This window comes from Diachasmimorpha longicaudata, chromosome 13 (genome assembly GCF_034640455.1).
Source record: "Diachasmimorpha longicaudata isolate KC_UGA_2023 chromosome 13, iyDiaLong2, whole genome shotgun sequence".
Classification (NCBI taxonomy): Eukaryota; Metazoa; Arthropoda; class Insecta; order Hymenoptera; family Braconidae; genus Diachasmimorpha; species Diachasmimorpha longicaudata.
In genome coordinates this window covers 3,983,089-3,999,071 of record NC_087237.1, presented here as the reverse complement: position 1 = coordinate 3,999,071, position 15,983 = coordinate 3,983,089, and the positions used below count along the sequence as shown (strand labels likewise).

At 40.0% G+C, this 15,983-nt stretch overlaps 1 protein-coding gene across 3 annotated transcripts in view; it reads left to right on the top strand.

The window, feature by feature from the left end:
* The window catches only part of LOC135168598 (probable JmjC domain-containing histone demethylation protein 2C), a 97,723-nt gene that overhangs the window by 46,622 nt on the left and 35,118 nt on the right, over positions 1-15,983 (top strand). For all 3 annotated transcript variants that reach the window (XM_064132970.1, XM_064132969.1, XM_064132968.1), the window contains exon 8: positions 4,391-6,089. In XM_064132970.1, the coding sequence (XP_063989040.1) occupies positions 4,391-6,089 (1,699 nt within the window). The remainder of the gene's footprint in view (positions 1-4,390; positions 6,090-15,983) is intronic.

The following is a 15,983-nucleotide window of genomic DNA, read 5'->3' as shown; positions in this document are numbered from 1 at the left end:
TGGAGCGCGTATACCGTAGCCAATCCACTCGAGGCAGTTTCCAGGGAGTTAGCTCGTCGTCCGTGTCGAACTCGTTAACGGCAATGTGCCGGGCTCCTTCTATCTAGTTAGTTTATACATACCATCATTCTGTCTCTCACGTACAACTATCATCCACTCTTCTTATCCCTCTACCGACCACCTAGACCTCAACCGTCAGTTAAATATCCAGAGTCACCCTCAACTTATCTCATTTCGAGTTCATACAAACGCTTCATGGAAACTTGTTTCTTCATAGTTGGTGCACTTTCTGGATGAATTTCGCGATTGATCGGATTGATCGGGATTATCCGAGCGTAATTGGGTCGTTGGGCTAAATCAATTTTTTTCCAATTTTTTTTTCTCATGAATTTACTGGCAATTTTTTCCAAACCAATAGACACTCATTATTTTTTATCTTGATTCAGACATCCAATTTTCTTTCTGTCTCCATTTTCGGTCGCATTGGTGTCGTTATTTACTAGAAACGCATATTATTATAGTAAAAAAAATTGAGGAAAAAATTCTGCTTTTGTATTACAGTCGATTGAAATTCAAGGGGTAATATATAATCAGCGTAGTTGTACTGTTTATCCGCAATATTATTTTTCCTGCTGAAAATAGGGACTCAAGGAAGAGAATCGTGGGAAACCACTAATACATCCTTGCAAATGTCTCTTTTACACTCTCACGCAGTGATTGATGATGCCGATATCCTCACCTTCAGTCTCTCAGCGCTCCTCACCCCTCCATAGTGTCTTTGCGTAACGTCGTGCAGGAAGGTGAATGCAATCATGCGAGTTCCAATTTCGCAATTCCGCATGTATCTTCTCTCCTTTCCACGAGGTTTCATATTATTTTTTGTTCTCTTCCTCGACAGATACTCGATGTGCTGCTGTAAGTGAAATGCAATAGTTGAACACTATTTCCCGAGGGACGAGAATCTTTCAAATTATTCAAAGTTTTCGGAGTAAATAGAAATATTTACTATCGGATTGCAACTGGCAATTCTGTGAAAGGGTAAAAAACTATCGCGTTAGAAAATTTTCCCATCAGTGTTCACAAATTTCATCAGAACATTGAAAATTACGCCGGAAATGTGCACAATGCAGAGCAGAAAGCCCCAAAATAGTGAGAAAACTGGCCATTAATTTTCACTAATCGCTTCCTCCAACAGTCATACACACCGCATTCTAGTAATACAGCTTGATCCATGTACATGACATTAAAACTATGTGAGTGAGGGCTTTATCGGTCGTAAACACGCGAGTAATTATCGCGAACTGCTATCTCGACTAGCAGCCAACTGCGTCACATCCGGTCACTGACCATTCAATCGTCACGATTCACCCCGTTGAATTGGTCGCGTGTAATGAATTATTCCGACGTTGTGTACATGCCGTTGAGTAAATGGATGGTAATATCAGTATCGGAAATATCTCTACTATTATGGTATTGTAAAAATACATTAAGTGTAATCACAATGAAATTATGGATATTAGAGCAAAAACTATCGAATATGTTTGGGCCGAGTTCAACAAATTCTTTATGGAGTTGTGTATAATAGTTTCGTCATTCACCGATAAATTTTCTACCTTCGTTGAATATTTTTTTTATATTGTCTATGGAAAATGTTGAGTATTGAGACACATTTTGCTACTTTTGCATGAAATATCAATGAAAATGATGGAAATTTCCCCCATTATCGTCTGAAAATGCGGAAATATGACAACTCACGACAGGAAGTGGAATCAAACGACGCGTATATACTTGACGACTTCCCCACCCACGAACACCCTCTCGGAATCGATCGTGACTCACCGGGGGTCATTTCACAACCACGCAGACTCTGAGAATTCCCCCACCTCCCCTCTCCCCCAGATTCACTGGTTCATTCAATTTAAAGGGACGGAAAACTTTGACGAAAAAAAAAAATATCTTAAAGTGTGATAGTTTTAGAATTCTGTTACTCCTGACCCGGTGGTACAAGGCTCCCTGAAAAAAAAAACAACGAGGGTAAAAAAAAAGAACTAGTGTATGTGTGAAAAAGCGTGAGAGGGGTAGGGGCAAGAACCCATGGAACCGGTTATATCCTCGACCGGACTCGACTCGTTTCATTAAAACTTTAACTTCTACCATCGTCATCGGCTTGCACTGTAGTGGGATCGCAATCCTCACTCGCCCACTTGTCAATCTATCGCAAGGTGTTTAAAACGATCCGATTGAATTCTGTCGATGCATTGAATTCGATGATAAGTGGGATTAATGATGTCAAGACGAGTGATTCGACTATTTTTCACCGGTGAAAATTTATTTGATTTTTGTAGTCGAACATCGGAGCGTTCATTGAGCCTCAAATTTTCGGAGATATTGGAATGATTTTATTATACGATTTATTTATCGATCGCTAGATAAATCACAATTTTTTAATGACGGAATTAAATGCAATTCCAATGAAACGATCGCTGGTAATGTTTTTTCATGTAAAACAGTCGTTGAAAATATCACTGCAGATGACACGACAGAATAATCAGTGAACAAGGAGATTCAAAGTCGATACTGGAGAGAAAGAAAAAAAAAACTCCGGACACGACCCTAACCCTCGCCAACAGGAAGAGTAACATGAGATTTCGAGTTGAACTTTTTTCCACAGTTCTGCCCCTTCCCATCTCTCCACCAATTCCCGCGAGGGCTCCCTCAATCGATCGAGCGGCCGTTAAAGGCGATAGCTCACAATCTCTCGAGGGGGCAAGACCAAGTGCCTTGTTCCGCATGTTGAAAAAAAAAAAGGCAATCCGATGGAATCGAGTGCAAGGGGGAGCGAAGGAACAATAAGAGAGAGTTGAAAGATTGATAGATTCTTTGGCAAATATCCAAGTGAGAGAATACACTGGGTTCAGGATAAATAATTTATCGCAATTGCGCTGAGAGCTCCTGCTTGAAGACACCTGGATCCATTAGATTTTATCGTACTGGTGTTTTTTCAGATACAGTACGAAAAACGATGAGGGAAATCAACATCCGTTTCACCCCTTTTGAATATTGATATTGTAAATAGATTGAGGAACTTCTTTATAATTTTATTAATCTTGCGTTCAAATTAAAAATTCAATCGTTTTGTTCCCTTAAATTAAATTTTAATTTTTTTCTGATGAAGTAAAAGTAAGAAGTTTAGCAATTAATAAACAATAGTAAATTGTGCAGTAAATGTTGATAGTGAATCTCAAAGAATCGTCCTTTATTCTGCGAAACTCATGGATTTCGTTCATCGAAAGTATTTCTAGAATCATCGGGTTTGATCAGACAAATGAAAAAAAAAAATGCGCACTCGAGAGGCTATACACTGTTGGCCAACGTCTGAAGGCCCCAGGGCACAGCTGCGAGTCGCTATTGTATTTTTATGATGCTCTGAACTCTCTCGCCAGAGCCCTCAAGGTCTCCAAGACTGCTCGACATCTTTTTACCTGGTTTCCCCCATTTTACTCCCTTCGAGGAATGTCCAAATTAAAAAAAAAACGTATTTATGACATTACCGGACAAAGACTGCAGAGCCACATTCTTCACAAGAAATATCCAAATGCATTTGGATACTTGTAAAAGTGAAACACTGTGCTGCCCCATACTGAGGGTGACATAAGAGATGTGGAACAGTGAAAGGGAGTCACCCCACTGCAGATTCTTTTCCCACCCTCGTAAAAATGTCTGCAAAAAGGGAGGCTGGAACGGGTCAATGCCAGCTCAATAAATATCGAGCGCTTCTATTGTACACGACGAAAAGGGTACGAGGCATTCCCCCCAGAATTTAAAGATCCGCATCAGCTCAAAAGAACCCGTCCAAAACCACCAAATATTCTCCCCATGCTGAGAGAAGTAAATTATTTTCCAATGACTATAATCTCATCGGAATTTTTCAAAATTCCAACTTTAAAATATTCCAAATATTCGAGCGTTTGTTAATGTCTGTGAGAATTAAACAATTCCTCTATTCCCTCCACTGACACTTCGTCTCTCGGCCTATGCTGTACGACTGCATTGTAAAAGGAAAAACAATACGGAAACCCTGACTTATACCTTTGCAACTGCAAAAGCTTTTAGAGATGGAAAAATAGGCACAAAAAAATGAAATAGAGAATGACTCGAGGAGGAAGTGAGCAAGTAAGAAACCGGCTCCCTCAAGATAATAACAGTAAATCCTAAGCAATAAATCCACCAGTTATTTTCCTCCCTTTCGCGCCCCCTCCCCCCCAAGTTGCTGTCTTTTTTCGCTCGGCTGAATCTCCAACCACGCGCATCCTCCGGCTAAACTATACTTAAGATTGCTTACAAGTGAAAATATAATTTTATCTTAACATTTTTATCTCCTCTGTTACAGAAAAAGTCACAGCGAGGAATAACAATCGTCGTGGACGAGTGAGTGAGGGTACAGTACGTGACAAGGTCGAAGAATCATCAAAAGAAGACAGAGAGAATAAGGGCCCAACGACTGGTAAACCTGGCAATCGTACCCCAAGACCGGTACTCGAAGAGACTAACAACGCATCAGGTAGTGCTGGTAAATTGCGGAAACGTCCAACCGGTATAAAGAGTAACGAGAGCAATTCACGTAGATCAGTTCGAAGTAGAAGAACACCAGTTAAGTTTGATAAAGATAGAGCTGATGATGACGATCATATCGGTGTGAAAGATAAAGAGGAGAGATTAGATACAAGAACATCAGAAGAGGAGATCGATGAGGAAGGATCGGAGGAGGATATCGAGGACAACGAGCATTATCAAGAGCGTACAGATCCCCTTGTCAAGCGTCTGAAGACAAGCACTCGAAAATTGAGGTCAGACAGTAAAGAATCAAACGAGAGTAAGCAAGTTGCAGGTGAACCATTGGACAAAGAGGATGAAGATAAAATCGTTGACGTAAGACATTCGAGCGTTGAGGTAGAGGAGGACAGTGAATCACGTGAGCGAGACAGAGAGCCAGAGCCACCACCTGCAGAGGCAGAAGATACTGGTGGTAATTTGGTGATAGACGTTGAGCCAAAGCACGAGATAGTACTGAATGGAGAAATCGGTAAATCAGTAGAGGATAAAACATCACCTGATCAGCCTGAACATTCATCAGTGGTTGAAGAAACAAATAAACAAGAGGTGATTGAGAAGTGCAAGGGTGTTGAGAAGAGTGAGGTAGAGTTGAACGAGTCTGGCAAGCAGGACGGCTCCGTGCTGGATAGACTTAGTCCCGTGAACGGTGTGCCGGGGCGTCGCAGCCTGCTCCATGAAGAGCAGGAACGTAACCGGCACAACGAGAGCCCAGTGATACTAGCTGAGAGATTAAATAAACCACCACCATCATCAAACGTGTCTGGCCATCATTATCCACAGCATCATCTACAGCCATATCATCCTGGTAGATATACAACTGGTAGTCCGGTGATTCATCATCATCGTGCTAGTCCACATAATCAGCACGTCCTGACATCGGGCCTCATTGATGTAAGTGATAAAGGTTCATCGCAATCGTTGAATTCATCGCGCATTGGCGACGATGCCGGCAGCCATCTCATGGAGGTGGAGGCCGGTGCTATTGGTGTACCTGGGGGGCCATGTGGTGTCATCGGGATTACACCAATTACCGGTAGAAGTGGTGCATATGGTGACAGTGGCTCGGACAGTGGGATAAGCTCATTAAGAAGTGCTGGATCTGGTGACGAGAGAAGTGGCAGTCGTAGTTCAGCATTGAGTGCAGAAGAGACTGCTGTACCATCGACTGTTAATTCAGCACTACCAGCACGTATTTGGCACGTACACAGTGTACAACATACTTCATTGATGATGGCACATCCGTCTAGTAGTACTGCTGCTAGTGGTACTAGTAGTACTGGACAAACTGTAACAGCACCACCTAGTACAACACCATTGGGATATCAGAGCCCTGCTGGGCATCATCATCCAGCTGCTGGGAGTGAAATGCTCTGGAGGCCACCCAGATATCCATCATTGTCGCATTCGCTGTTGGCACCTGGCCAACCAACTCCTGAAGAGCTACTCGAGAGGGATCGACATGAGAGAATGTTACGGTGAGTCTATTTACTTTTACTTATATCTAGATAGATTCTCAAGCCGTGTCAGAAGTTGCGATCAATCTCGGATAATTCAATTTACTCAATTTTCGAGGTCACAGTAGTCTCGGGCCGAGGTTGAAATGAAAATAGTATTATGGAGTTTTAGATTTTAGGGGAAAATTCAATACATTTCCAAATTCCCCAGTCATGGAAAGATGCACTTTCAAGGAACTTGATTGGTTAATAAAAACATAAATATACGGTAGCAAAGTACGTCCATTACTCGATTAAGAATTCAGGAAGTTTTCAAGGAATTTTTCATTTTCAGTTAAATTATAATACTTTGAAAATCTCCAAGAATGCATGTTTTTTCATGCTAAAATAACATGACTTGAAATTGCACTCTCATCACAACTTTATTCAACTTCCTTCCCTCGTTAATTATACAAACTGAGTACTTCTCACAAGTTCACATAACTCAACTTCTACTTTGAGAAAATTAAATACCCAAATCACCTAGTTGAAGAGTAGTGCAGCGCCATTGCACTTTCCTTTGTTCAATAAAAGGAGAGACTTATAAATAAGAAATTGTGTAAAAATGACTATCGCGTGACTGTCAGAGTCCCCTAGGCGCTTTCTTCGTGTTTCGCATGTGAATAAGTGCTATAAAATGGCCGCACATATGTGAATACATGACGTATACAGGGTGTCGAGCAGGTAGGGGCGAACTCTAAACAGGCATGTTTTGGGGGTGATTCTGAGCAGAAAAGTCCTTTTCTACTTTTCGATCGGACTCACCCCTGCAGAGATATGGGGGTGAAAACAACGGCCAATGGGGCGCGAGCATTGCGCGGCTCTCCGTCCGTGTGCCGCGGGTAAGCAGTGTGCGTGCTTCCCCTTCTCCTCGGGCGGACGTTCCATTCCGCTAGTGAGTAAGAGAGAGACAGGGGGAAAGATATTTCATGATAATCCTTTCAGGGGGGGGGGGTGGGCGCTAGGATGATTAAAAACCGATTATTATTTACCTTAGTATTATTTATTAAAAGACAACATTCTGAAAACCGCGGGCATCCCCCTTGGCGTTCCAAAGCTAATTATTTAAATGTTAATTATCTCATTATGCAATAGCCTTACAGTGTTTTGTCAAGAGATCTTTTTTATTGTAAATTTAATTTACAACAAGAAAGGTCTCTTGACAAAATGCTGTAAAAGAGCCTATTATCGAGATAATTAATGATAAACAATCGCGGGGAAATTTCAGAGGGGATAGCTCGCGATTTTCGCGGAATCTGGAGCAATAACCGCGTTATCTTGATTATCACGTAAACAAATGGATTTACGGCCTTTTGTCACAAGACATTTTTTGCAGAGAATAAAATTATCTACAATAAATGTCTCCTGGTGGAATCCCGTAAATCCATTTGTTTATTGAATAATTGGATTTGAATTTTAAACAATAATCCGCGATTAATTATCAAATTAAGACATCTACGCGATTTTTCGATAAGATCATTAATGTTTAAAATTGCATTTCTGGCAAAAAAGCCGTCTTGACAAAATGTTGTAAACCCATTTGTTTACAAGATAATTGGCAAAACGGGTTTTTTGTTGGAAAAATTCGGAAAATCGTGGGCATCCCCCTTGGCGTTCCAAAGCTAATTATTTAAATGTTAATTATCTCATTATGCAATAGCCTTACAGCATTTTGTCAAGAGACCTTTCTTGTTGTAAATTAAATTTACAATAAAAAAGATCTCTTGACAAAACACTGTAAGGCTATTGCATAATGAGATAATTAACATTTAAATAATTAGCTTTGGAACGCCAAGGGGGATGCCCACGATTTTCCGAATTTTTCCAACAAAAAACCCGTTTTGCCAATTATCTTGTAAACAAATGGGTTTACAACATTTTGTCAAGACGGCTTTTTTGCCAGAAATGCAATTTTAAACATTAATGATCTTATCGAAAAATCGCGTAGATGTCTTAATTTGATAATTAATCGCGGATTATTGTTTAAAATTCAAATCCAATTATTCAATAAACAAATGGATTTACGGGATTCCACCAGGAGACATTTATTGTAGATAATTTTATTCTCTGCAAAAAATGTCTTGTGACAAAAGGCCGTAAATCCATTTGTTTACGTGATAATCAAGATAACGCGGTTATTGCTCCAGATTCCGCGAAAATCGCGAGCTATCCCCTCTGAAATTTCCCCGCGATTGTTTATCATTAATTATCTCGATAATAGGCTCTTTTACAGCATTTTGTCAAGAGACCTTTCTTGTTGTAAATTAAATTTACAATAAAAAAGATCTCTTGACAAAACACTGTAAGGCTATTGCATAATGAGATAATTAACATTTAAATAATTAGCTTTGGAACGCCAAGGGGGATGCCCACGATTTTCCGAATTTTTCCAACAAAAAACCCGTTTTGCCAATTATCTTGTAAACAAATGGGTTTACAACATTTTGTCAAGACGGCTTTTTTGCCAGAAATGCAATTTTAAACATTAATGATCTTATCGAAAAATCGCGTAGATGTCTTAATTTGATAATTAATCGCGGATTATTGTTTAAAATTCAAATCCAATTATTCAATAAACAAATGGATTTACGGGATTCCACCAGGAGACATTTATTGTAGATAATTTTATTCTCTGCAAAAAATGTCTTGTGACAAAAGGCCGTAAATCCATTTGTTTACGTGATAATCAAGATAACGCGGTTATTGCTCCAGATTCCGCGAAAATCGCGAGCTATCCCCTCTGAAATTTCCCCGCGATTGTTTATCATTAATTATCTCGATAATAGGCTCTTTTACAGCATTTTGTCAAGAGACCTTTCTTGTTGTAAATTAAATTTACAATAAAAAAGATCTCTTGACAAAACACTGTAAGGCTATTGCATAATGAGATAATTAACATTTAAATAATTAGCTTTGGAACGCCAAGGGGGATGCCCGCGGTTTTCAGAATGTTGTCTTTTAATAAATAATACTAAGGTAAATAATAATCGGTTTTTAATCATCCTAGCGCCCCCCCCCCTGAAAGGATTGTCATGAAATATCTTTCCCCCTGTCTCTCTCTTACTCACTAGCGGAATGGAACGTCCGCCCGAGGAGAAGGGGAAGCACGCACACTGCTTACCCGCGGCACACGGACGGAGAGCCGCGCAATGCTCGCGCCCCATTGGCCGTTCTTTTCACCCCCATATCTCTGCAGGGGTGAGTCCGATCGAAAAGTAGAAAAGGACTTTTCTGCTCAGAATCACCCCCAAAACATGCCTGTTTAGAGTTCGCCCCTACCTGCTCGACACCCTGTATACATTAAACACCATATACATATACGTCCATTTGAGAATAGGGGAAACGTCTCGAGACTTGGTCATGTGTAATACTTTTTTTTTTACCCCCCTCTCCACCCACCTCTTGTTCGTGTATTTGTGCAAGTACGTTCACATTTAACGTGTATGGACGTAGTTTGAAACGAGTGAATGGGTGTTGTTTCCGGGCGCCAGCTGCGTGTGGAGACTCGTTCCTCGTTTCCGTTTGATTATTGTCCACGATGGTATATACCGACGAGACATGTCTTCAAACGATGACCTGAAATTATTTTGTTCTTCCATTGTTTCTCATTCGCAATCTCCCTTGTAATTCATAATTCATTCACTCGACGAAAAAATATAGGGGAGGGGCGCAGCTCAAGGTCAATGGAACTCGAAAACGTGGGGGAATTCGAATCATTGATTGATGATTATTCGTTTTCGTGGGGTATGTGGAGGACCGGTAGGAAAAATTAAAGTTCAGATCTTCGATTCCACTGACGCTAATGAAAATTCACATAAATTAATTCTTGAATGTCCAATCGGTGAATAATCCTCGGCAATTTGACCTCTAATAATCAAGTTTAACCTGAGAGAGAAGAATCCATCGTTCTGTTCCTCAAAAACTTGAGAATCCCATTGAAACAATAATTTTTTATTCGTCGCGTTGAATTAATCGCTTCTTAAAAATACCAACCAATCAGACCAAGAAATTTCAATGTATTTCCAACAATGTAAATGGAAATTCCGTGTTAACTGGTGCTTTATAAAAATTTCAAGATTGTTATCGGTATACCCAGAGAAACGAAGCTTTATCACTCGCGTCATGTCCATAGAATGGAACTGGACCGGATAGTCACAAGTAATACCACTAATACTATTCCAAACCATTTCCTCCGGCTCTCGGTGAGTTTTCCATTGATCGTGTGGGGGGCTATTCCCAGGGGGAGGAGAAAATAATCGCCACCTCGTTATGCATTTCACGTACTCTCTGAGTTGCTCGTGGCAGTGTCACAGTGATGGACAAGTGTCAACTGGTGACCTCTGGGCCAACTCTCATGGGGCATTAATCGGCCAAACTGGGTTAGTTTCAGGGAATAATAGCATTTAATTATTTATCCACTGTTTGGAATTTAACCTCTGTACCGATGGTTTTTTTTTTTCAATTTTTTTCTCACCAATCGACTTCCGCAATCGGGTTATCGTTATCGCGGTTTTCTAGAGTCCACTGTGTAAATATTGAACAACACGTGATGATAAGAGTTATTTTCTTGTTCGTTTCTTTCTGTTGATTTAACACATCGGTTTCGTCATTCGATTTTTTAAAATTACCACCAGCATTCTCCGGGAGCCAGGTGGTCGACAGGTGCCAAGAGAATATTTTTTTTCATTCTCTCGAATTAATTCCGTAAACCGTCTTTGCTCGATGCAAAAATTTTCCGTCGCCGCTGGGGGAGGAGTGGGGGGAGGGAAATGTAGAATGTTGAAGAATACACCTGCACGAGTACGTCATGTACTTTCGTTTAGTTTTTCTGGAAGGGGAGAGGGGAATTAGCTGAGCGAATTGAAAGTGGGAAATGTTCGGAGTAGATTAGGTCATGCTTTTATGTTGTGAAAGATTGGAGATCAGAATTAGTGCCTAGTCATCCGCTGTATCATGCTCCGTTGGCGATTTGTGGACGAATTTTCAGGTGAAAAATTCTGGAAATTTTTGCAGAGGAATTTTTAGATTTTCTCTCCCATTTTTTACACAGTGACGTGGTAAAATGGCTTCAATTTCGTCGAATTAATGAGAGAGAGAGAGAGAGAGATAACGACATCGTGATGATTAACTTATTTGCAGATCGAATTGAGAGCTGTACAAAAGATTTTAATGATTTTTTGCAATTTACAGCCGATTTAGAATCACTCAGTGAAAATTGACCAACTCCAAATTGACTTGAAATGGTTTTATCCCTTTGCTACGGAATATTTTTTAATTGAATACGGAATATTTAGGTTAATTGCCTACGGAATGTGAAACTTAGGTGATTTTATAGAGTGACGAGACAATTTTGTGAAGAAAGTTTTCATTTTTCCAGAGAAATTCATGAAATTGCACTTTGTTTTCGTCAATTTATACTGAAGAAATCGTATATTTTAGTTCAATTAATCCCAAAATAATTTGTATTGATATTCTTCTTGAAAATTTACCGGAATTGGAAAATTTCAGTTTAAAATTTCTCATATTTATTGAGAAAGTAATGGAGTAGAAAAAATTCATATATAACTGGACTTTTCCATCTTTGATTCGTCAATGTCTCTTTCCAACAGGTTCAATATTTTATGTGTTTCGGTGGACGTGCGTGTGGGGGTTTATACGGGCGTGAGTCAAGAGAATTTGACAAGACAAGCCAGGTGAACGTGTCTTGCACGTGAAGCCCCCCCAGTCATATACATGCGGACGTTGTATTTATAACCAGTGAGGCGTCTTGGCTTGCCTCGTAAATTCATTTATAAATAGATTATACATATAGTGTAAAGACAACGTTTATGTAGTTTTAGTACGTCCACTAGGAGAATATTTCCGTTGAATCTTGTCATTTTTTTGGCAATTGCCGCCAACAACTCATCGGAGTTACAATAGGTTGATGTCAATTTCCCGGGGAAACATGTGTTTATTACTCTAGAGGGCCAACTCCACTCGGGGATCAGCTATTTAGGGTGAAGAGAAATACCTCAATCATTCCGATCATCAATTTTATTTTTTCGAAATTTTTAAACTGAATTTTTTCAACTGCATTCCAGTTAAACTTTACCTGATTTTTATTGATTTTCATGGAATAATTGAACTTAAATTTTCAAATGACTTGTCATTAACATTTTCACTTTGAATTTGCCGAAGTAATATCCTAACAGTGTGTGTTTCTCATCATTCGTTTCATGAGATACAATTTTTTCTAATACTTTATCCTTGAAATTGTGAAGAGGTGAAATTGCGAGGGTTTATGGAGCCATTTCGTTTTACCTTCGTCGTAAAAATTCTTCTCCGGGGAAACGCCTGTAAAAGAAGTTGGTACGAAAAATTCATGAAAAATATAGGTACAAGGTGAAAAAAAAAACAAACTATGCGCTTGTGGGGTCGTGCAAACACACCCTCTCAAGCGCACAATTCTTTATACAATTAATTTGTCGAACAGACGTGTACGTGTAATTTTGAGGAATGGGTAGGACGTAGAGGATAACGATGTCATAACACCCTGGTGTGTCCTCCCTGTTAATCATGGAGACGGTGATCATCGATATCAAACTAATAAACTCGAGGAATCCGTGTGGAAGGTGATTCAAATGACTTGACCCACATGCTGCGATCTTTATCCCATTCGCTGTTGATGATAAAATATTTGTGGTGTTGAATCAAATCACAAAAGGCAATTTTAGATTTTTTTTATCGTCGAGCGGTGACTAATTAATTTGATAATCAGAATTTCAGCGCTGGAGGATGACCTGCGTTTGGTTTACGGGTCGTCCATCCTCCGTGGTAGCTCCCGGGGGCCACACCATGTACTACATGAGCCGTAAATATCAACCTACGCGCAACTACCCATGGGTGGCACATGTGCGAATTATAGCTCTGTGGCCATTTTACCATCACGATCGTTTTTCCTCCTCTGTCCTCTCCAATTCTATTTCATCGCGACTAAATTCTGAAAAGCCACGAGCGAAGGTACTGAATCGACAATTCCATAATCCAATTTTACGAGATTATGAAATTTTAATCACTGGGGATTTTTTTTCTCTCATTGAAAAATTCTTTGAAATGCTGATTAAATCATTTCTCGTGGTGGACTTGAAATTTGGTTTCTTTGATGTTGAGGGGTGGCTTCTAGCGAAGTGCGTCATCAGCAGAAGCCTCATCACTTCCCGATGAATAAATCTCTCCGATTGATGCAATTACATTGTTGGAAATTTATCGAAAAATCGAGGAACTTTTCCAATTGCCTCAGTTTAACTTCCTCTTGAAAGTTTAATTTTTCAAGTTATGGAATTATTCATATTCAAATAAGATAATACAACTTGACAGTTGGATTATGAAATGCTATCACTAGAGTTTTTTTTTCCTTTCATCGGAAAATTCATTGAAATGGTGATTACATAATTCCTCGCTACGAAATTGAAATTCGGTTTCTTTGTGGCTGAGGGGTAAGTTCCAGGGAAGTGCGTCATCAGCAGAATGCTCACCAGTTTTCGATGAACAAATCCAGTCGATCAATTGAGTTGTAAGGATTTTTTTTAATTCGACGCACAGCTGCAGCTGAATGTTTCAATTCAGGTTCACTCTAAATGTTCTATCACAACTAATTATCCCTTCATTAAAAAATTCTCGATTACTCGCCTCAACAGTATTGTAAACCTCCCCTCATACCAACGAACCAGGAAACGATTAATTTGTATCCCGCATGCGGGCCTTGGCGTTTCGGTTATTCACGGAAAATTTATTCCCCCTTGTTTTCACCGTACACAACATAAACCCAATCGTTGCCCCAACAACTCCTCTGCTGAGTACCCGATGGTCGTTTGCGCATGGCGTGACCGGTAACCATCTTCATGACTCTCTAAAGAATTGAGAGACTGAAATTCCCACCAGCGTTGCGCCGCGAAAGGGGTGAGGAGGAGGGGGTTTTCATGTTTTGCTGACTCCTTGTTTTTTTTTTTTTTATTCTCGAAAAGCCCATTGTTGTGCAGTCTCATGAGTTTGAATCGTCAGAGATATTACTGCCGCCTCTGCTTTTTCACGAATCACTTTGGATTCATTTTAACACCCAACGCTCACTGTATTGAACAGCTCTTCAAGAGGGCGATGAAAATCGTTCTTCCAGGAATAAGAAAATATTCTCATTCAATATGACGAGCATCGCCCCACGAGAAGATTAATTCCTGTCTATCAAAGGGAATTTATAATCCCAAGCGCATGTCGATAATGCCCTCATAAATCTCCCAGCTTTCTCCGAGAAAATCGAGTTGAGATTTTTAGTCGTCAAAATTGTCAATCAATCAATTTTCATTTCAATTCTCGAAAGTAGTTGTATAGCATCTCATTAAATAAATGCTTCATTCACGTAAAACCCACACCAGTTAAAACTAGAGAAAAATATTTGAATAAAACTGTTCACGCTATTTCTCCTTAAAAAAAAACTTTAATATCCTTCTCGTCATTGACCTGCGAGCCAAATTTCAAGGTCAGCAAAGGCCTATTAATCCTCATCATCATCACGATTAAACCCTCAAACAACTCAAATAAAGGCAGAAATCCAGACCACCTGCTGTCCTTGATCCATTCTGGTTTTAAGTGCCCAACGTAGACACATTCACGTCAATGCTGGCATTCCGAGATGCCCGAATATGCATCGACAAAGCCCTGAAAGACGTTGGAGGAAAAAAAAATAAATAAACAAGTTGAATAATTGTAGAACCAGCGGAGTGACTCCCCAGCCGCATACACATTAATCTCGTTTTTCTTTTATGCAATTTTTACCCAGTCCCAGAATCTTCCGCTTCTCTTTATTCCTTGTTTTCACAAATACACAGACACCTCAAACTGTTGGCCGGATATGCTGCGTAGTTATGCGTTACACATACAAGAGTGAGACTGCATAATACATAAACCAGAACGTGGGCAGGCGGTACATGGTCAGGTAAATGGGAGCTGAACCTGTCGAACCGGTTTTATACCCACCGCCCTCCATCTTGCACCAAACGATTATTTCTTCTTCACTGTTGTTTTCTTTCTCGCTCGTTTATACCACAGCATTGTGGGTAGAATCGTGTTTCTTGTCGTGCAGCAGCTTGCCTGCAGTCTTGGATCCGACCCCCTTTTTTTTTTTTTCACTCCACTCACCAACGGTGAACAGCCACGGAGGTATGTGTGAGTACAAAAATCACTAATACAGGATCATTGGTATCTCGGTACCAGCTCAGGGGCATATGCATGTGGTAGGACAGACAGGGAGATCCAGTATTTCCTCTTTCTTTGTGCAGCCAGACCTTATTTGGATCCTTTTCATCAATTCCCGGGCGCTTTTGCTACTCTTCGTTCATCTTCCTTTCGATCCTTCGGGGAGGGTAGGGAGATGTGATTTTCAGGGACGTGATTTTGATTTTCTGGAACTGGCCCATGATTTTTGAGAATCTGTACTCAGATCGATGTCGAGAATTATTGGTATTCAATAATAATTTGGTTGTTACGTAACGACTTTCTCAGCAGTTTGATGTTAAATGAAAGTTCAAGGGTCAATGAAAACTCTAGGGACTATTCGATCTCAAGTTCCTTTCAAATTCCCAAAATTGAGAATTCCAATCATTTGAATTTCAAAACAAATTTGTTTGGAGTTATAATAAGCTGGAAGTGACTATGAGCTCATCTTAGAAACATTGGAGTGGAAAAATGAGTCAACGTTTCGTTCTTAATTGGCGTTAAATTGGTTAATGAGATGAGAAAAAAAAATGGAAATCACAGCTCTCCCGGGAATCGGTGGTGATCCTGACCTCCTATCGAAGAACTCCCCGATGATTCACGTGCACATTCGTTTCCCTTTCTCCC